The sequence below is a fragment of the Amphiura filiformis genome, chromosome 15 (assembly GCF_039555335.1).
Source record: "Amphiura filiformis chromosome 15, Afil_fr2py, whole genome shotgun sequence".
In the NCBI taxonomy this organism is placed as follows: Eukaryota; Metazoa; Echinodermata; class Ophiuroidea; order Amphilepidida; family Amphiuridae; genus Amphiura; species Amphiura filiformis.
Window position 1 is genome coordinate 38,551,378 of NC_092642.1, and position 23,504 is coordinate 38,574,881.

General features: G+C 37.8%; 1 protein-coding gene across 2 annotated transcripts; it reads left to right on the forward strand.

The window, feature by feature from the left end:
• The first annotated feature begins 63 nt into the window (after positions 1 to 63).
• LOC140171604 (uncharacterized) lies at positions 64 to 23,282 on the forward strand. 2 transcript variants are annotated; one of them, XM_072194888.1, is made up of 14 exons: positions 64 to 150; positions 1,884 to 1,970; positions 2,879 to 2,928; positions 3,859 to 3,958; positions 4,848 to 4,936; positions 7,853 to 7,967; positions 10,471 to 10,602; positions 14,263 to 14,493; positions 15,178 to 15,267; positions 16,168 to 16,233; positions 16,849 to 16,937; positions 17,877 to 17,935; positions 18,500 to 18,591; positions 19,188 to 23,282. In XM_072194888.1, exons 2-14 carry the CDS (start codon positions 1,917 to 1,919, stop codon positions 19,983 to 19,985), a joined length of 1,965 nt encoding a protein of 654 aa, XP_072050989.1. In that variant the 5' UTR covers positions 64 to 150; positions 1,884 to 1,916; the 3' UTR covers positions 19,986 to 23,282. The 2 variants fall into 2 exon arrangements, with proteins under 2 accessions (XP_072050989.1, XP_072050990.1); XM_072194889.1 differs by lacking the exons at positions 64 to 150; positions 1,884 to 1,970; positions 2,879 to 2,928; positions 3,859 to 3,958; positions 4,848 to 4,936 and adding an exon at positions 7,151 to 7,751.
• The last annotated feature ends 222 nt before the right edge of the window (positions 23,283 to 23,504 follow it).

The following is a 23,504-nucleotide window of genomic DNA, read 5'->3' on the forward strand; positions in this document are numbered from 1 at the left end:
AAAGACTATATTGCGAAAAATTTGTCTTGTTTATTTTCGTTGCAAAGATCCTTTCTGACATCCGGCCGTGTCACAGCACAGCAGCAGCTTCATCAGAAAAATTGCCTTCAGCCTCAGGAAATTGTGTGAAAGGTGAAAGAAAAAATAAAGGTGGGATTGGAGTGATCATGATCATGCATGAGCTTATCTCATATAAAAGCAAGCTTCATGTCTGACTTTTGTTTTAAATTTATAAAACTTAAAAGCTTAATTTTTTTTAAGCTTACAAATTTTTGAGCTTACAATATACACGTAGCATAGAATAATAATTATTAGTACAACAAGTCATATACCTAGAATATTTTCTCAATTTGCATTTTATCCTTTGATACCACCCAATATAAAAATCATCGTATAGATCCCTGTACTAGCATAAGCATAGACTGCGGTACTCAGTGTTCTTCTTCTTCTTGCTTGCGTAAGTGCAGTCCTCATATTAATGGATAACATTCCGACCAAAAAAAGATAGTAAAACACTGTAGCATCGAATCATGATGAATGCGTAACTATTGTGTGCAAATTCAAAGCTAGAGTTCTCGAGTAACCTATACCATATAGTTTTCAGCAATCAGCACAGTTATTCAGCGATCTGCCAATTTGGCGCAGTTTTATGGCATATCCGGAAGTGGGGTTCTGATTGGCTTATTGAATCACGGCATCATTACATCGCCACCTCATTGGCTGGTCAAGCTGCGTAGCGTAGCATCGCGTGACCTAGTTTCCCAATCAATTTGTGGCATACCACACATACCGCTCTATAGGCCGCTTGAAATACGATTTTGCTTCTATCAACAGGGCTATAGCCAAAATATTAAATTCTCGATCATGAGAGCCAACTTGGGTACGCACAGTTATTTGCGCCGAGCGTACTACGCAAATACCGGCGCTTACGGCGCAAACACAGCTGTTGAGAATTGACCAATCACACGGTCGTTGCTTGGCAAGGTCAAGGTTCGGTCATGCAGGTCGCGCGATCGTGTTATTCTATGAAAAGTACGCTGACGCAGAAGGTACATCCTCTCATGATCGAGAAATTGTTATTTTGGCTATAGTGCAATTTACCTCAAAATTTGGGAATTGGATTATTTTGGTACGGTACCGGTACAGGTACAGGCCTCAATGTGCCTGTACAAAACACAATACTGAAAAAATCTGACCACCTACCTTTTTAAACAATTCATAAACAGTGTACGTGTGTTTCATTTGTAATAAAATTTGTATGTAATTTTGTCCAATGATCATTTATATTTAAATAAAAACAGGAGTCACTTTTTTAGCTCAAATTCTGTCCTCACATTGCAGAGAAACCCCATGTTGGTTCAACATTTCCAATTTTTAGGGATTCTTATCTAAAATGTATAGGCCTATGTATTAGACAGCGGAACTCATCAGTCCTCAATGATAGTCAGTCACTTATCTTTTGGTCGTTATATGACTATCATTTGAGGACTGAGTTCTTACCATACATCTTCCGAGGTGCAGTTTTTAGACAATAGCTTGGGATTATTGGGGCAGAGATTATCTGTTGAATTCTTTCATGACCACTGAAGCATAGTCAAGCCTGTCAAGGACACTTGGCGTGAATTGAAAGACCATGTCACCTGCCACAAAAGAATGTCAAAGGTCATAGACACCAATTTGGTGTACTTCCGCACCTCGGAAAATGATGTTTAAGGTTTAGGACTAATACTGTATGGTGACAGGCTATGGTTCAGGACAAAAAGTGTAGCCTGGTGGACTGTGGTGGTGTGATTTTTAATCTCAATGGGCTACAGTACTCAACAAGGCCCATAGCCTGCTTTATATTTTCATCCTTTGATTGAACAAATGTTTTGATGTTTCAGACAACATTGGAATGATCTGATTCATTGATCACAATGGCTTTGAACAAGCAGAAGGCAAGTGTCGCTCAGGCTGAGAGAGATATTAAGGTAATTAAATTTAAACCTTTACAAAGTACTCAAAAATACAGTGGTGTATCGGGGGACTTAACACAAATGACCATATGGGTATGCTACCCCAGAAAGACACGTTTTTGGACCGCACAGCTCCGAAAGACCTCTGAATTTTACCAAAAACAGGGCACTAAAAGACCCTTCATTTGGATAATAAAAAAACCTAAATTCCACACATTTCTGTTTTTATGGGAACCAATCAAATATTTATCCTTTCAGGTATAAAGATGCCGATAAACATTGGTTCCACTAAATGTAGCAAAAGAAAATCCCAAACCCCTAGTACCGTACCCTCTACTATCATGCCTGAATTAGCTATGTTGTGAAATGGTGATAGATAGATGTTAAAAGTACACTGCTTACTCAGTGGTGCGCCTGAAAATAGGCGGGATTTCCCAAATACAATACAATACAATATGGCATTCTCTTTGGGAGTTATGGTTAAAATGTAAACTCTCTTAACAATTATAAATGAAGAATATTGTTTTCTCTCTTAATTATTTTGAACAAATACAAATACTTGAACTTGAATACTACCAAATTAATGTTCACCATGAGCATTGAGCATGCACTCAATGTCGTAGCTGCTAGGACTGAGACTTGCTTACTTGCTTATTTCGGGTGGTTTTCCCGAACCACGACAGCTCTCCATATCCTCCTGTCCTGCATCGCCGTTCCCAGGTCAGATGCTTCCAGTCCGTGTCTTGCTTGAGTACATCTACATATGTAAGGGGTGGTCTACCAGGGTTTCTTGTTCTATGTTTGGGTGCCCAGTTTATCAGGTTGGCGACAGGTTCACACTTGCTTCTGAAGCAGTGGCCAGGACTGAGACAGTATAATTTTAATCTTGGAATAAATAATTTTCACAAATCTTTGATCCACAGGCCTTGAAATCTGAAAATGCAGAACTGAAAGAAGAATTGGAGAGAATAAGGTAAGAAGAATCATATTGTCAAATTTAAATTAAGATTTAATTTATATCTGGTCAACCAGACAAATCTATCTTTGATGGACACAAATGACCTTGAGTACCAGTACCGGACACTTGTATTGATGACAATCGGCGAGGAATGTCCTTTACGAGTCTGTCCCAGCTGTGTGCAAGTTTGGCCGAGACGGCTCCGCCACAGTTGAAGAATGGCTACTCAGCCCTCACCCAGATTGCCTCTTTTACACCACGTGCTCAAACCAACGTTGTTCACGATCTAAAATTCTGACATCCTTGGTGTCAAACTGGTGTTCGCTGCCTTCAGATGTAAGAAAACCACTGAGTTGTTTCCACTTGAGCTGGCTCTGCAATGTTGTAGCATGCGATTATGGAGAGGTTGGGCTGTTTCTCCTATGTAGGAGTCTTGACAGACTTGATTGTTAAAATTGAATTGTACTATGTAATGTTGTCCTATATCGCACTTTATGTGTACAGTAAGAGTGAATTTATATATCGAGGGTTGAGAAAGCCTTAACTCACAATGACTTGCTCCTACAAAATGAGCATAAGTTGCCAGGGCACTATAGAAGATTCAGGTCATTCATGACAAAATTCAATAGAAATGAAAATAAATAACTGGAGGAAATACGGATTTTTGAAGACCAAAGCAAGAAGCCATCCTGATGCTATGATATTAAAGGTAATTGCAATAAATATGTAATTATTTAAAATAAAGATTTCAAATCTGGAATATGAGAAACTTATTTGGTCAACTTCATGCTCATTTTGTGAGAGCAGGTCATTATTGAGTTAAGACTTTGTGGTTCTCAACCCTCGATATTTTTGCACTTATTGGCAATCGTTGTGCAGGCAATTTAAGTATTATTGGGAATATAATATTAGTAAAATAATGATTGTGTTTTTAATTCATTCTAGTTCACTTTACAAGCAATTGACAGAAGAAGGACCTGTGGAAAATTATGAAGAAAGGAGAGTGAATCTACTCAAGTCTCAGGTCATCCAGCTTGAAAGACAAGTATGTCACAGGTTACATATGTGACCTGCTATAACATGAAAAGAACATAAAGTCAAAATTTGGTAGTTTTGAGACATCCTGGCTGCTGCGTTGGTATTCTTTATTTCACATGCACCTGTTCAAGTCAATAGTATGTCTCTATGTCCTTTGCGAATGGGGGCACAATAGCCCATTCACATAAAGACATACGTCTTACGTCTGGCTTGTAGAGGTGCACGACAAACGAAAAACAACAACTCAGCAGCCAGTCTCAAAACTACCAACTTGGGGTTTTATACTCATTTCTTGGCAGCTCTAGCAGGTCACATATGTGACATTGATCAGGTCCATATAGGAGGCCAAAGGAGGCTTTTTTGAACTTGATTTACTGTAATTATTATGTTATACAAACATTATGCTGTCATATACTGACAACACCAAAGGTCTAGCATAATTGGTTCTAAAGTTATGAAGTTTTGTGATGTCTATTTTCTTAATGTATTTTATTGTTTTTTCCTCCATATTTTTGTCTTTATCTCAATTTCAAATTTGCCACCTGGGATCTTCAAGGCCTAGATTATGTCATGATACTTAAATAATTAAAATGAAAACATATCGTAAATTCCAGAATATGAGCTGCAACTCACATTATTTTTGTAAACGCCATTGGACAGTATGGCACATACAGTGGAGCTGCTTCTATGGTCATATCTGAATCATCTAATGTTCTAAGGTGACGTTTAAACGATGTGCAGCTTATATTCCAGAAATTACGGTAGATTTGGTTTTCTTTCGCTTTGTCAAAAACCATTCTGAAGAGTTTGTACAATACATTAGACTAAGTGGGTCACTTACTGCCACCAAACCAATTTGACATCAATATACTCCATGTACTTCTATTTTTGCTTAGGTTCTGATACAGTCAGAGGCTTTAGCATCAAGGGCAGATGCGCTTTTGGAGATAGAAAATAACCTGCAAAAAGTCTCAGATAAACTCAGGTTAGTCTAAACAATTTTCAAATTTATATATCTGCATGATTAATAAATATAACCTGTTTATGTGTACATTTGTGGTAAGCTGTTGATTGGTGAATGCACCAGTGGCATCAAGATGATTTATTACTTAGTCTTGTTGTGCCCATATGTATCTCTATATGTGGCAAAAAGGTACTAAGGACCAGAGAATTCGAACTCCAAATAATGGTATTGAAAATCCACCATATTTGATTGTAACACAAGATAGTGTACCTCCAGCATGTACTGGTAAATAGGCCACAGTGTCAACACCCTGTATTATAAATATTTTTTTCCATAAAGCTCCATACTCCGTTGAAATCAATATTCTATTATTGACACAGATAAAGAAAGTTTACATATGCATTGTGTTATAGGACTTGCACCTGGAACTTAACTGAATGGGCTAAATGTGATCCTTTATACCTATAAAATATAATTGTAATTCTCAAAATTAAATATATCACAATTTTTACGGGCGATTTAAAAATCTTTACGGACAAAATGCAGTAAAACATATACACAACAAACAGCAGTCGCCGCTAATTAGTGTATTATTTACGGGTGATTTAAAAATCTTTACGGACAAAATGAGTAAAACATATACCGTACACAACAAACAGCAGTCGCCGCTAATTAGTGTATTGCATTTCAAGTTAGTGTACTGGAAACAAAACCCTGGTTTTACCTGAAAACAAATCGATTTTTCTTGTAATAGCTACATCATATGGGGTACTAGAGCATGTACAAATCGTAATAATGTTTAGAATATAGAAACTCTGTTGTATCTCATATGATAGTCATGGTATGCTTAGCCTGAGTCGCTCGGCCTATCTCAAACAAAATCGCCATGCGTAGCTGTTGAAAAACGAGAGGATTCGCTGTACTATCACGGCAATTTTTGACACAAAGATATAGGGATGATGACGATGTGTAGCTGTAGGCCCTAAATTGAACAATAGATAGCAATCTTTTAGCTTGGGCATTACAAAGGTTTATGCATGTTGCACTTAGGGCCCATACCTAAATATCAGTGTGTAGCTTTCCCCTGCTTGGCTGGGAATCCCTCATTCAATGGGACTTTTAAGGTGGCTGTGTACTCTCAGACATGCATGTAGTAAAAGTGCAATAACTTTGTAATTATTCAAAAAACATATAAAAGTATACATTTTTATGAAGGCAAGACATCAATAAATCTTAATATAAATACAGATTTGGGGTAAAACAACAATTTTGAAGAAAATCACAAAAAGTGAGTTTTGGCAATATTTGTTAGGTACATCACAACAAAAAAACACTCTTTCCAAAATATTTTATTTTGTTTTTAGCTCAATCTTGAGGCTCCATTCCAAAAACGGTTTTTTTATTTTTTGATATTGGCCTTATTTTTTTAGTTTTTGTCTATATGATGCATTAAAATTATCTTTTAAAATTCAAAATCGCCTATTTGCACAAAATGATGCCCAAAATCGGAAATAGACCAAAATTTAAAAAAATGAGAAAACCGTTTCTTGAGTCGATCATGCTTTTTACGATGATCATATTTGCTTACCTATAGATGCTGTATTTATTCAGTTATTGTGTACCTAAATCGTCATTTTACCGAGAAAATGAACATTGAAATAATGGCCGTTGAAGTTTAAAGTGGTCACATTTTGCACTTTCATCGAATCTCACAGGAGAATGCGACAGTTTTCGCTTTTGTAACTTATATTACGTGAACATCGGGTAAATCCACAGCCCCTTGAGAATTTTGAGCGAAATCCATTCATAACTTGATATTTAAATCGGGGAAAGAACTTGAAAAACCCACATTTTATCAGCTAAAACGGAGCCATTTGACCACTAGGTTTTTGTGAAATCAGTGCTTCCGTGGTGTTTCCATAAGATGCGCCACAAGCATGCAGATAAGCGTCGGCGTATGCGTCAGCAGATTTGTGCGTTAACAAATTGCGCGACACGCAACGCGATGAGTTGTTGCGCTGCAGTACCTTGCTGGTACAACAAAGCTTTTCTTTCCTTTTCAATTTCAAACACGAGTGGAATAGTGAAATAAAATCCTTAAAATATTGCAGTTGGAGTTTACAAATCTGGATTTTCATTCCTTGTATTTATAAAAAACATAACAAGGTACAAACATATCATAAAAACTCAATTTTGAGAAAGAAACAATGGCTAGAGTACACAGCCGCGTTAAGCATTGTGGCTGCAGGAAGCTGCAGCTTGACTGGGTTATATGCTGCACACTGGTAAATATGTATGGGCCCTTAGTGCTTGTTATGGCAAACTGCAGCTTGACTGGGACTGCAGTAGGCTGCACACTGGTAAATATGTATGGGCCCTTTAATAGTGCTTGCTGTTATGGCAGTGGCGTGTCCAGGGGGGAGCTTTGGGTGCTGAAGCCCCCCGCACTTTGTTAAAAATCATGTAAAATCAGCCGTTTTTTGGCGATTTTAGCCATCAAGCCCCCCACATAAATCTGAAAGAGGGGCTAAGCCCCCCGCAGGAAAAGATCCTGGACACGCCGGTGTATGGCCACAACATTTTACACACAGAACACAGACAAGCACAAACCTTAAAAAGCAATATGCTGGCACAATATCAATATATCAGCCTATAGTTAAATGAATGTTCCCTGTATACCATATTTGTTTGTGTGTTTCTCTGTTTTTGTTTGTTTGTCTGTTTTGTCTCATTTTTACAGAATAAGAATAACATAACTTGAAAATCAAGCCAAAGTTTTTTAATGTCAGAAAGGTCTGAAAATGGAGGCATCGTATACAGCCTTGCATTATTGCAGGTAAATATCTCAGCTTCTGCATGCATCCATTTCTGACGAGTCTTGATAATTTAAAACCAATTTATAATCCATGTTTGTGGTTTGGATATGGTATGTTTTAGGGAGTTTCTAGCGTCTGAAGTTAAGGGACCCACAGTTCCTGTAGAAAGATCACAATTGACAACACTGATTGAAAACTCAGAGGCTGCCAGAATTAGACTCTACAAGAATATAGAGGTTAGTAACGTCTCATAATTACTAAACTGGGCTAAAAAAGAAACTTACAATTTTTCACAAGGTCATATCTTAAAATCCTGTCCATCAAAATAAATCAAAATTACACACATGATAAACATATGTCAGTAACCAAATAGTTGCCCAACTGACACAATAGCAAAATGCACTGACATGGAACAGCTTCATGGAGTCTGAGCACATGTCACAGCCTATTTAATGTGTGTAAATTGTAACAGCAATGTGGATTTTCCTGTCTCGGGATTGCCTCACAAAAATGACAGTCATAGCAGATGCAGTGAATACTTCTAAGCACATGGTGGACACACACATTATTGATATCTGTGTTTGAGTAAGTGACATTACCTCCATTTCAATTTGTTTTGTCTTCTTTATTCATGTGCCTTAAATGCTATGTTGTCGAAAATTCCAGGCTGTGACGTGACATGTGATACAGCAAGTGGTTCCATGCCAGTGTATTTTTCAGTTGTGTCAGTAAGGTAACTGTTTGGATATTGACATGTCATTTATAGAGTAGAATATTGAAGTGATCCTGTGTGTCATTTTGGTTCGTTTTGATGGACAGATTTTCAAGATATGACCATGTGAAAATTAATAAGTTTCTTTTGAGCCCACTTTATTTAGATTATTTCAATATGCTCTTTACCTTACCAAGTTGACAACCATGGTATGGACCAACAGTTTGATAACTTCCATTCAACAATGATAGCTCAAAAATTGATTTCATCTGGAGTATGATATTGTATACCTAATGAGTACATGACTGTACTCATTTCCGTTAAAGATTTACATATACTGCGCCAATAAAGTACCCTTACACTTGGAAAAATAATCACAATTTCAAAACTGAACAATATTGGGGTAAATTTTAATAGATGCACTATCTAATGCTGCACATTATGACACAGGCTGCGACAAATCGCCTGTCCGATAGCCCGGGGCAATCACATTTTTTGTCGGGCAATTAAAACTCTGAAGAGCTGTGCCCGATCGGGCAAGTCTAAATTTAAACCAATTAAAGCTTGATGATTTAAAATGGAGTATTTCTGTCCAACTTGGCGTGTTCACAGAAGTAAAAAACGTCAAAACAAAGTAGAAAACTTCTTGAAATGGAGCTCAAATTTCGCTAGGCACTCGTATCCCTTGCAGACATATACATGTATATATGCTAATGAACATCATGCCGTTCACGTGACGTATTGGAAGTTTGGCCAATTATAGAACCTGTTTCGCAAATATCATGACGCAATGACGCAGCTGGCCATGTATTTGCATATGATTGAGATTGAGATGTACTAGTGGTTGGCGAAATACGTAAATCGCTGTGACTTTACTGACAAAATTTCACATAAAATACACATTATTTTCCACATGTAAGAAACAAACAGTGAAATAATTGAATGAAATGTTCATTTTTTATGCATTTCATGAATACTCATTTATTTATCAACTTAACTGTAAAAGTATTGGATTTCCGTAAGAATGAAACTGCCAAATTCGGCACACTTACGGTACTATGCACTGCACTGCATGATGAGTACGGTATGTGACTTTGTCGACAATTGTTGCCGGAATATGGGTTAATTTCGGGCAATTTCGGGCAACCAATTTTTGGATATTGCCTGCCCGATCGGGCAAGCTAAAAAATAAAATTTGTCGCGGCCTGTTATGACACCACATTGAGTCCAATGTGACCTCAAGAAGTAAAGTTACAAGCAATTGAATAGATGAAGGTCCAGTTTTAAAAGTGACAAACTGGCCTATACAAGACACAAAAAGATTTCAACAAGCGCAACAAAGAGACAAGACAGTTTGTTCAATGAAGCGTTATTTAAAGCAGTTTTTATTTCAGTTTTACTTCTCTGTACTTTTCATAACTTTCATTTTATTTGTCAGTTCTTTTGTTTCAGTTTTCTTTTGTTCCTTTTGTTATAAATCAAAGCCAAACGCATAAATTTAGCAATTCACCACTCTCAAACCAGATGTCTAGTCTGTGGAGTTTTGAATAGGCCAATGTGTCACTTTTAAAACTTCGTCTAATCAAATGCTTGTAACTTTGCTTTTTGAAGTCACATTGGATTCAATGTGGTGTCATAATGTGCAGGATTAGATAGTAAATCTATTTACCCCACTATTATTCAGTTTGGAAAATGTGATTATTTTTCTAAGTGTAAGGATACTTTATTGGCGCAGTATATATGATTATGAGACCCTATGAGTATTTTGATATGTTGTGCTGGTCTCCTTAGTGCTCAGCATTCTCTGTTTAAATACTTGTGCCTTTGTTTTTGTCTATTTTCAGGGTAGTTCTACTTGGCTATAACAATAACTGTATAACAATAAGGACTACTTACTTGCTTATGTCAAGTGGTATTTTTGAATCACTTGAAGACCTATTTAAAAAAAAAATGCTGAAAATAATGTACTGCAGATATGACATCCTGACCTAATTTACTTGTTTTCTTTCTCCATGTTGCTTCATTAGAACTGTAATTCAGAAAGGCTACTCCAACCAGTAATTTACATGGGAGATTTTCTGAAGCCTGGTAGGGGAGAGGACACTACATTACTACAAGTTTGCAGTGGCAAATTAGAACACATTAACCTCAAACAAGTAGTAAGTGTTAAGATATACGAAGTGCAGATGTTTTGGGAAACAATATACAAGTAGCAGCGTGTATACTGATATTGGACTCTGTCATGTTTGACATTTGCTTAAAAAGTTACCTTTTTCAGAGTCTTCATTGAGCAGCGACGTAGCTTGCGACACCATCACGGCGTCTTCATTCAGCGTAGTGATGTTTTGTTTACAATCCTCCGGTCACATGACCACCCAAAAGGTAACTTTTTAAGCAAATGTCAAACATGACAGAGTCCAATATCAGTATACACGCTGCTATTTTATGTCCAACACGACGCGATGTCCTCAAAATCCTCCAAAAGCGGAAAATATCACCACCAAAATTGCAAGATGGACGAACCACCGTATTTTTAATATCAGATGCGCCAAGGTCGACATCACACCCGCAGCATAAAACTGAAATCCGCCGTCCACGGGAATCAAAGCTAATAAAGTAATCCATAAAGCTGAAAAACAACTTTTGGATATTAGAATCAGAAATTGCTCGTTCACGATCTCGAAATTACAAGACGAGCTGCAGAATTTGGAAACCAATTTGTTTACCGCCATAAGCGATCAAGAGAAACAGGAAGTGAAACAACATCTCTCGCGCATGCGTAGTCAGGAATTTGACAAAGTGAAATGTAAACAACGTGAGAAATTCGTTAAATTGGTGACAGCCAAGCAAGAGTTTTTGCTCAAAAATCGAGCGGAAGAGAATGACATAGATAGGAATAGATGGGTCATCAATAAATCGGACAGGATACAGAGTGAAAATGAGAAATCTGTGCTTGAAAAAGGACTTAACTACGCCGTCACGCCGCGGGAAATTCCGATGAAAGAATACATTGTAAACACGGAAGTAGCATGTCGCCAACTCGCCCCAGCGAAAGCTCAAAGCTTACGAGCGGATGTTGTTAAGTGTCTTCGCAAATCCAAAGTGCCGCCGCGTAACATCAAGAAAGGTGAGCAGAAAGCTCTGTTTGACTTGAAAAAGATGAAAATATTACGATCTTACCGGCCGACAAAGGTCGTGCCACTGTAGTCCTTAATACCAGTGACTATGAAGATAAGATGGAGTCTTTGCTCAATGATCAAACCACATACCAAAAGCTAGCTAAAGACCCCACGCCAGCATACAAACGTGAGCTTATTGGTATAATACGCGAATGGCAACACAGTGATCCCATTCCTCAAGACATTAAACACAAAATCTACCCCACAACTGAGGAAGTCCCTAAAGTCTATGGCACTCCCAAAATTCACAAACCGGAAGCTCCTCTCCGACCCATAGTGTCTAGCATTGGCAGTCTGAGTTACAGTGCAGCCAAAGTACTTGCCAATATCCTCAGTCCCTTAGTAGGTAAAACTGAACACCACATCCACAACAGTGGTGAGTTCGTGGAAAAAGTTAAGAACTTGGAAGTACCTCCAGGGCAGAAGTTGATATCATATGATGTCTCTGCCCTTTTCACGAGCATTCCCGTACCAGACGCGATTCAAGCTGTCAGGGACAAATTGGAGAAAGACGCTACGCTAAAGGATCGCACCCACCTCAAAATTAACCATATCCTGGAACTCCTCACTTTTTGTCTCAATACCACCTATTTTGTTTACAAAGGACAATATTACAAGCAAACCCATGGTGCGGCGATGGGTTCCCCGCTCTCCCATTGTGGCCAACCTATACATGGAGAGTTTCGAGGTCAAGGCTCTTGCTACAGCCCCTCGCCCCCCGTCGAAATGGTTTCGCTATGTCGACGATACGTTCGTCCTCATCCACGAATATGACATAGATGGATTTACATCGAACATCAACAGCCTAGACAAGAACATTAAGTTCACAAACGAACCCGAACAGGAGGGTAAACTACCGTTCTTGGACACTTGTATTCATGTTGAGGATGACGGTAGCACCAAGGTCACCATATATCGCAAACCAACACACACTGACCAATACCTCAATTTTGACTCGAACCACCATCTGGAGCACAAAAGGTCAGTGGTTAGAACGCTAATGGACAGAGTGGACAAATTAGTCACTACAGAGGAGGACAAACAACAGGAAACGAGCCATGTAAAATCTGCACTTAAGGCAAACGGCTATAAGTCCTGGATGTTTAAAACCCCCAAACCAACGACAAAGAAAGATCGCAAAGAAACAACTGGACAGTATGAGAGAAAAATCAATGTTCCGCTGCCATACATCAAAGGACTTTCTGAGAAACTTTCCTATATTTTCCGTGACCACGGGGTCAACGCTTACCACAAACCGGTCAATACCATCAGATCTTTCCTATTACATCCAAAGGACAAAACCCCAAAACCCAACAAATGTGGTGTAATCTATAAAATCAGTTGCCCCGACTGTGAGAACACTTATGTTGGTGAGACAAGCAGATCTCTCGGCACCCGTTTCAAAGAACATACTAGAACCACTGCCCCCCGAACAGCAGTCGGTGATCACAAAGCTGATCATAAACATGATATTAGTATTGTAGCTGTGGAAGTCATCGGCAGAGAAGACCATTTTCGGAACAGAAAGATCCGGGAAGCCATAGAGATTAAGACACAAAGACCCACGCTCAACAGGGACGCCGGATACGACCTGCCCGCCATCTACAATGATCTGTTGACACTTGACCACCCATCGGGTGGTCATGTGACCGGAGGATTGTAAACAAAACATCACTACGCTGAATGAAGACGCCATGATGGTGTCGCAAGCTACGTCGCTGCTCAATGAAGACTCTGAAAAAGGTAACTTTTTAAGCAAATATACAAGTACAATATTACAATGCTCATGATACATTCTGCTTATTAAAACTTATCATAACTTTCTACATGAGGGGTACCTAACCATTTTGAAAAGTGGCCCTCTATCTGAAAGTCAGACCATTCATGATCCCATATCAAAAGTGATCAGTTGTCCACTCCCAACTTATTCCTATAGTCGTCTCCTCTCAAGTTGAGAGTAATAGCCATGTTGGATTTTACAGTAAAATTGTGATAGCGATTTGTGCACTAACCTAATCTTACAGGGCATTATGCACATGCATAGAGGGGCAATATTATTTGTCACTAGGGTGGCGATGAAACTGCGTAAACGCACCGATTTGAATCTGTACCTGTGAAATCCAACATGATGTTACTCCCAACTACGAGACGTACATTTTGGGCTTGTGATCCCATTTGGGGTTGCAATGGGCTATGCCATTTAAAATACACATTCACCCTGTGGAAGATCTTGGAAATATCTTTTACAGGGGGAGTATGAATTTCAAATGTAATTAACACATTAGCAGCTCCATTTAAAACTCATTCTCCCTCAAGGGAAGATTCAGGTTGAATCTTTCTCAGAGGGTATATGAAATTCAAATGGAGCTGCCTAATGTGCTCATTCCATCTGAAATTCATACTCCCCCTGTGGCAGATATTTCTAAAATCTTCCACAGGGGTAGTGTGTATTTTAAATGGAATAGCCTAATCTACCCTTGATCCTATATTGAGGGCTATGCAGCCGTGTCAGTCACGACTCACACATATCAACATGCAGCTATTTCTTAAGGCAACATTTGATAAAATTGTATTTTAACTTTCAATTCTGAATTATTTTACTTCTGCTAACAATAAACACACTGTTCTATATTTTGACAGGCAAAATTGGAATCCAAGCTCTTCAGTCTTCAAAAGCAACTTCACAGTCTTCACCAATCACTGTCCACCGTATGGTCACATGACTATCAATTAGCAAATTTGAACAATCAACATCTAACTCTTCCTATCAATCAACGATTATCAGGACAATTAGCTAAATGTGGCAAGCTGTTGCAGGAGTGTTGCCAGGACTTACTAGTGCTGTCCATTTTGACACCAGCTGCACCATGGGTAAGTTCTAGGGAAATGGTTTGTATTAATGAGAAAGGTTACACATATTACCAGTATTTGATCCTGGGACCTTCAGCTCTACCGACTAAGATGGAGAAGAACAGTGATGTTACTAAAGTTTATATAAGGCGGAAAAATAAGAGTCATAACACCGTGTATTGATATAGAATGGCATGAACACAGCTGGGCACAATACTAATGCTAGGTGTGCTTTGTGTAATGTGTGACTGGCGCACGCTTATGTGAATTTACGCGAGTGTGAGTTGTGACTTGATTAACGTGCGCAGTAACAAAAGCCGAATAATTTCCGTCTTATATAAGCCAAACAAACTTTATCTACAGGCCTTCAGTTCAATACCCATCCTCTATCATCTTCTCATTCAAGAAGCTTTAAGAAAGAGGTTTGAAGATCATTCCAAAATCATGTTTGAGACATAGAAATAAAGTTACACTATGTGGGAAGTTAATTATGAGAATTATGATGATTTTAACAGGAAGTCCACAGAAAAATGAAATTAATCCTTCTGTCAGAACTTTAAGATCCTTGTTATTATATCTTATATCTATTTTATGGGTCTTGAATTCAACATCTGAAAGGCTTTAAGGAAATGGTTGAACAGCTTTTTTTCTATCACTGCAAAATTCAACCTAAGCATGTGCTCTTTGTCAATTGTAATATTGCAGCCAGTCCTACAGAGGTCAATGAATCCAGACATCAATGTAGATGCTGTCATCTCATCTTTACCAAGCTTTCCAAGAAGTAAACAACAACAGGTGAGGAAGGAAAAGGATCTACAAATGTTTTGATAGGAAATTATTAAACAAATGAAACCAAACTCTGCCATGTTTATGTGGCCCTTATTAAGGGGTGAGAAGTTCATGTCCAGATTGCCTGCAAACAGGGACACACACAAGATTTTTCACTCTAAACTGCAGACTTACCTATAATCGAGGACCGTCCTTGGTCTCAAACTGCAACAACAGACCTCAAATGCGCATGCTAAATGCATTTGAGTGATACTTGCTCAAAACTACGGACCATACATATAAAAACTACAGTCCGCAGTTGATAGCTAAAATTCCATTTTGTATACACAAAGAAAATCTACCATTTTAGTCCACAGTTAGGCAATAAGAACATCACACACACGTCCGCGGTTACATAGCAATATACAGTGTCTGCATTTGCCATCAACACACACAGGTGTGTGTATGGAGGTGTACATTGTATGACGAGTTGTGTGACTGTACTTATTTAACTTACTTGGAACTAACCAGTTTGGCATGTAACCAATGAAACTTGTAAGCATTATCAAAAGAACTTGTACTTACCTGACATACTGGAGTCTTACTGAGCTGGATCAATTATTGTAACAAGCCAGTTGAATATGTCATTCTGCAATTCTGCAGCTGACAGGCTGGTGTTATTAATAAAGTTATTGTATCTATACAATAAACAGATTTACCTCCTGTGAAATAGCCTTGTCCAGGCCAGTGCCTAGTTACCACTTTATGTAAAGCCAGTCAGGTTAGGGTCTATTGTTTGCGGTAGCCAATGGGAAGTTGTCAATAACATTCCGGCGCTGCCCAGTTTTCCAGGCTGGTGTTATTGAAGTACATCCCTATGGTTTTGTGGCTTAATTTTCTTTACTTGTCATTGATATCTTCATGCAGGTTAAGTCATCTGTATCAGCTCTACTTAAAGCCTGTAATTATTCCAGACAAGTTGCTAAACTAGAGGTAAGCAGGTTAATATGTCAGTGTGAAATAAGTTTAAAAAAGACATAAGAAAAGGATTTTTAACAAGCCATGAAAGCATAAATCAGCTGCACTCCAATGCAGTATTCTGGCCCATCTCTGACACTGGCTGCTGCTAACCTTATAGATTTGATACGCATGAAGGTGTACTCATGCAGGACAATTGGACAATCCAAGCATGAGCTAGACCATATCCAATGACCAGTGATTGTAACTGAAGATTTCTGTTATATTACTTTTTCCTACTAGAACTATGTAGGGACACTAATTTTCTCCCCATACACCACCCAGAAGTATCCAGGAGTTACAAAGATTATGTTAACTCTCTCCACGCTGGTCAACTGCAGACGACAAATTACAAACAAAATTTAATTAAAAAAATTCAGAATGGTACATTTTCATGACCATATTTGGAATCAGCATGACAAATGCATTAAAATGAGTACAAACAAGCTTAGTATTGGTTTAGTGGTTCTTAAGATAGCTCTTGATATTCTGAGAACAAATCTCAAGACTTGGGACTTTTAATGTTGAAGTCTTTGGCTTACACGCAGAGCATTAAATGTGTGATTTTTTTTTCTTCTTGTATTGTTCCAGACAAAGGCATATTCTGAAGAGTTGAAATTCCACCAAGCTGTCTATCATTTACAAATCAAGTATATGGAATCTTTATTTAATGCTGTTAGGTAAGTTACCAACTCATAATTGTATATGGAATCTTTATTTAATGCTGTTAGGTAAGTTACCAACTCATATTGGCATCAACTTCAGTGGTAAATAGAATTGTTTCAGGTAGAGGATAGTAAAAACAAAATTTCCTATTGTTTATTCTCATTCTTAGTCAGTTAGATATTATTTTAATACCTGTAACCACCCAGGTATAAGCCCACCTTCGGCTATAAGCCCACCCCCTATTTTTCAAAACATTCTGGGAACAAGGGTGCACTCAGGTATAAGCCCAGTACTAAATTTTGGCCAAGTTCTTAAATCAAATCAATGCTTTGCTCTCATATTTAAGAACAAATATAAAAAAATATCAGTTGATAATTAACATTCCACACTTAAAATTTTAAGAAATTGACATAAAAGATAGAAATTACTGGTACATATACAAATGGGGGTGATTGTTCTTATTTTTAAATTCAAGCACTAGCCCTTCCCTGGTTATAAGCCCGCCCCCCAAGTGAAATCTGCCATCTAGGGGGTTGGGCTTATACCCGAGTGGTTACGGTAACTGTAAATTAAACTAAGTTACCATCATAAAAACTCCCCTTATTATAAAATGAACGAAACTTGTTTACAACTTCACGTATTCTGCTGTGCATACTGCTAGCGTGTGCAAGTATTCCGCACTAGTCTAGGCATACATTTGTTTTTGTACAATGCGAAACATACGCGCACCTCTACAAGCGTGTTACGCATTATCAACGCTCATGATGACGTGGGGTCATCTACGGCCTGATAGACGGCACCCAAAATCATGCGATTGTCCAATCAGATTATATGTTTACGAACTAGACCATTGACTAAGAATATCCAGATCATTTTCCTGTGAAAGTCTTAACTGAAATACAGCTTTCTTATCACAAGTGTTGATCTCTATCATTATAACATTTTATTTTCAGAGAGGCATATTCTACCTTTGAATCAAGTGTGCAATCCTTAATATGCCAGCCAATGCAAGGTTAGTGTCACATATAGATTTTAGACTTTGTGTGAACAGTATTGCTTGTGAAAAACAAGTGGTGTTTACTCTGCATTGATTTTTTTATCCATTTCATAAGAGGTCTTCATCAGATCAGTCATTTGATCCACATACCTTGCTAAATAACTAGCTTTTCTCTGATTGTGTCTAGTCTCTTATCTACACTACAAGATTCCTATTGGGGCCACCTGCTAAGGTACTTGGCTGGTACTATCCAGCACCAGTGCAGTACCACTGCTGGTGGGTCCTGTGTAGTAGCAGCATTGGTAATGTGTAGGTAATCTGTGTACCTGTCAGGTACCTTGGCAGCAGTGTACCTGTGCAGGCAGCCACAATAGGAATCTTGTAGTGTAGTTTTCAAGTAAATCATTTACATGGTTGAGTAAAAAAAAACGTAAGTAAAAGATATTGCTTGACTATGATAAGTAGAACACAACATTTTTTTATTTGATCAGCAAACCTGATGAAAGCTTTACATAATGTAACAAATATATGGATCTCAAATGATATTAAATCATACTTACCTTTTTTGATATCTTATAGAAATCCTCCAAGAATTCAGTAAGTTGCAGACATCTGCATCCGAAGAAGCTTTGAAAGATTTTCTGAAAGCTTTTAAGACTCACACTGAACAGGTATGTGGTTTGTGCTTTTGAAAGTGTGATTCTGTGCTTAAATTGTGCTCTAGATCATTCAGAATGGCAGATTGTATCCTGCTTACATGTATAGATAACTCATATTTTATTTTAGAATGTGACATTTAAATGGATGAAACTAGCAATTTTTTTAACAGGACTTATGGCATGTCCACCTGAATTTTTAAGTGACTCACCTTGATCGCTACGGGACTTGCTTTGTAGGCCTGTTTGTGTACACTAACAATGTTCATTTATACACTGACTTAAACTTTATACATGCCAACCTAAAATGTTTTATTACAGGGTGTCCCATGATGATTAGGATATAGCCATACATGTGGCAATGTTCATGGTATTTTTAATAGTTAAATATCTTTTCCTTGAAGTGCACAACACCACAAGACCCATCTTAGCTTTATGTATAATGCAAAAAATAAGTAATAATTTTCAACTTTGTATTGCTACGGGATGTCTTTGAAAGGGTTGTGGTATGTAACTGTACTAACTATACCGAGACACATCTATTGTAAAATAAATGTTCAAGAAATGCAATAATAGCATAGAATATTTCTCCCTTGTCATATACTTTTCAGCTGGAATCAACAGTAGAATCATTATCAGTTAGCCCTGGTGGCGAGCCAAGTCAAGGAGAAGAGGCACTATCCCAATTTGGACATGACTTCCTGACATCAATTCACCATGCAGCGATCCAGTGTGCCAAGGAAAGAGATGAGCTTGCCCAGGACATCAAAGAGGTCAAAGAAATGCAAGAGCAACATGCAAAGGAGGAATTAGCAATATTTAAACCATCCCCAGAGAAGGAACCATCCGTATATCCACCGATAGAAAAAGAATCACCGACTAATGACCCGCCGACTGAAGATGGATCATTACAAGTTAAAGAGAGTAGGAAATCAGATTCTGCAAAAGCTAATGGTGAAAAATGTATACAACCAGGTGCTGCCACCAAAAAGAAAATTACTAAAACAAGTTCAACTCCCACTTCTGGTTTTCAAAATGGCGGCCAAAGGAAAGCATTGATTGATAAAAAGAAGGGATTATCTCTTAAAAGTCCCATAGGTCTAAGACAACCTGCAAAAACAAGACCGGAATCAGACAGAGGAAAGCCACCCACGCCAACATCTCGTGGAATCCCTACTCCGACACCAAGATCAAGGGCTTCATCGAGGACTACTCCCAGCCCGTCTGTAATGAATAGAAGTAGTTCTTTGTCTGGTATGGCTTCAAAAGGTGGGGGTGGTAAGTCAGTGGCTCAGTCTGGAAGTGGTATTCCAAAGATATCACCAAGAAGTGGTATACCCAGAGCTTTTAGTACTCCTTCAAAGCTAAGTCAAGGTGGAGATATTAGTAGTAAGAAGACTGAGCACTAGATTGTCTGGGTCAGAAGAGGATGATTATGGTAGATTTTATGGGCATTGTATTAAAGATTAAAGCTATAGATGAGTTGGCTTGTGACATCATTGCCTGGCAGTATGCACACAAATCTTCACAATTCCCATTGTTCCTTGTCTGGCAGTATACGCGCGCATCATATTTTGTTCAGGGCCCATGCTTTTAAAACACCCGCCACATATATACCCGCTCAAGCATATCAATATACCAGTCCCTTGCCTTTATTGATAAACATTGAGGTCAACTCATCTATAGATGTGTTGACCTATGATGTTGCATGATTACATTCAGAATACGCAGTGTTGTTTAATTCACATGAGACAAAATAATGCATTGTCTGTGGCAGACAACATTAAATCTTTGAAAACCCAACTTGCAAAACTTTTGTTTTAATCTGGTGATAGTATGTATTTTGCAGCACCTGTAATCAAGTTTGATAACATTGTTGGGATCATTTGCTTTGAAACCATCATAAAATTTGGGTCCCTATTTTCAGGGTTACATATTTCTCCAATGCTAAGCAATAAAATATACATCACATATATGTTGAACACAGATCGATTGGCACGAGGTTCATATTGGTGCGTATGCACCAAATATGTATCTTGTAGAAGTTAATGCAAAACAAGAACTGTCTTTAAAAAGACAATGCCACAAATGAAGATCATGTTTAACAATCAACTTCCTCCATACAGCGCCTTTCAGATATATCAAAGTGCTTTACCCTTATTCTGTTATCGTTAGAATATGTCAGCTGCCATACAATGCTCAAGGCATGTGCATACCTGTGAGTGGTGCTCAATGTACAATATTCGTAACAGCTCCCCATTTCACTCCTGGGTAGAGAGAGGCAAGTAAGGTAAAGCACCTTGCCCAAGTGCACAACACGATAGCACAGCCGGGATGAACTGCAATCCTTCAATTTCGAGGCAGAGCCTCTTTTTGCTCTGTGGTTTTGATCTCGGACCAACAGAGGGCATTCCAAATGTAAACGCATGTCAACTCATCTATATTATTAAAATATTGTTATTAATAATATGTAATCAATCCAGTACATATGTAATTAAGATTTCTGTTAATTCTATGCAGAATATTATAAGCTTCCTATATATTTATAACTTGTATGAAATTCACACTTTCATTAAGTTGATTTTATGTGATGCATATATGGGCATTGTATGTAAAGATGAAAAGCTATTATAATATGATATTGTAAATCAATAATATGTAATCAATTCAGCACATATTAAGATATTAGTAAATCTATGCAGCAAATCGTAAGCGTCTTCAAATATTATGCAATTAACACTTGAAGCAATTCTGTAAGTGCATATTTCACTTTACATATTTATATATAAACAGCGATTCCATGAGTTTAATTCACTTGCATGCATTTATTATCTGAAAAATGAAGCAAACATAAAAGTGCCAGATAGAGTTGATAAAGTGTCCTTCTTTGGGTCGCTAACCCACCCTTTTGTAATATGATATGTAGGGTCTATGGCTGAAGGATGTATACTACAGGAATGGAATTAGGTTCTGAAACCATGGTTATATACTTACAACTTTTTTGAGAGTTAGGATTTATTCCATTTTCAATGGTTTTTTAAGCATAAAATTGTGGTTTTTACAAATATGATAAATGTTGTGTAGTCTCTTTTATCAGCTCATGTGCATAATTGTAATGCAAATATGGATTACAACCTTGATTTTAGGAGCAAAACTTGTTTGAAGTGAAAAATTGTGGCCTTTTTGATGTAGTGGAGGATGATTCTAATAACATCAAATGTTGGGAAAGGATGATGCTAGAGTCTATGGTATTGTATGTAAAGATGAAATGCTAATATTATTTCTGAAAAATGAAGCAAACAAAAAGTGCCAGAGTAGATAAAGTGTCCTTCTGTGGGTCGCTCACCCTTCACAGTGTAAATATCAACTGTAGGTTCTGAGCTTATAGTTGAAAGACCTATGTCTATACTACAGGAATGAAATTGACCTTTTCGGTAAACCCCATAATTCCTTGCATTAGACCCCAGATGTTGTCATTTGACTTCAGTAGCGATGTTTGCTAAATGATGTGCGCATCGACCGTGACGTCAAATGACGACATCTATGGTCTAACCGCAAGGAATTATGGGATTTACTGAAAAGGTCAATTAGATTCTGACACCATGGTTATAGACATATAACTTGGTCTAACTATTCTGATTCAGAGTTAGGATATTTCAAGGTTTTTTGAAGCATGAAATTGAGGTTATTACAAACTTATGATCAATGTTTTATAGTCTTATTTAAACTAGCTCATGGACATAAAATGCTACTATGGTTTTAGGAACCAAATTAGTTTGAAGTGAACAATTATCTTGGTCTTTATGATGCAGTTTAGGATGATTCTGGAGCATAAAAAGTTGGATGTGGATGACCTGACACTGGGAGAAAACTATATAGGCCTATACATCAGCAAATAACCAATAATGCACTTCAGATGAATGAAGATAAATTCAGTAAATGGTCTATGAATAATTAAACTTGAATTCCAGAAAGTGTCAGACCCTCCATGACCAAGAAAGCTGTTCCTCCACAAACTAATTTAAAAGTTAATGGTCATAGTTATTGTTGACCAAGCTAAAATACTTCCAGAGATTTGTCTTCAAAGTAGCCACCACAAAGGAATAAAACAGTAGCTAGTGCATGAAATCTTCCCATGCTCGTGCTCCATGCTACATATATATTTTGTTATGTTAATGCAAAACTATCATAAAATGCAAAGAATATATAGAAGCACTTGTAATACTCGTGTAATTTTGTAGAATGCTGCCAATACAGAATTTTTCCCTTACAAATAATCAGTCTAAGAAATTTTCAAATTGAGCATGCCATTGCTCATTTGGGTATGTATCACAAGACATTATAAGCTCATATGTGTACATCCATATCAAAACGATACACTTGTCGGCTGCTACATGTGTCTCATTTCACATAATAGCTAGAAATAAATACCAGACTCATCTCCGAAGTGGAGGTCACTTCTAACATCCCAAAGTCACATAGTTAAGGAATGTTCTCTGTATTCCTAAACCATGTGACTTGGGGATGATTTGAAGTGACCTCCACTTAAGATGAGTCTGGTATTTATTCCTAGCTATTATGTGAAATGAGACACATGTAGCAGCCGACAAGTGCATCGTTTTGATATGGATGTACACATATGGGCCAGTTTCTCAAAGCATGGCTAGTGGTCAGGCTTCTAAAGCCATCAGACTCAAGCCCAACTAGACTTAGCTGTGGTCTAAGACCACGAACACAGCCGTGTTGTTACCCCTTAATGACATTTGACCACAAACTATATGAAAACCCCATAGACATTGGCTAATGTCGATGTATGTGTGTACGTGGCATCACTTTGCCATGTTATTTGTGGCAGAAGGGCATTTTGAAAGTTTTTGTCTCAAACCGAAATGACCACTTAATGACCTATGACCCCAAATAAAAAAAAT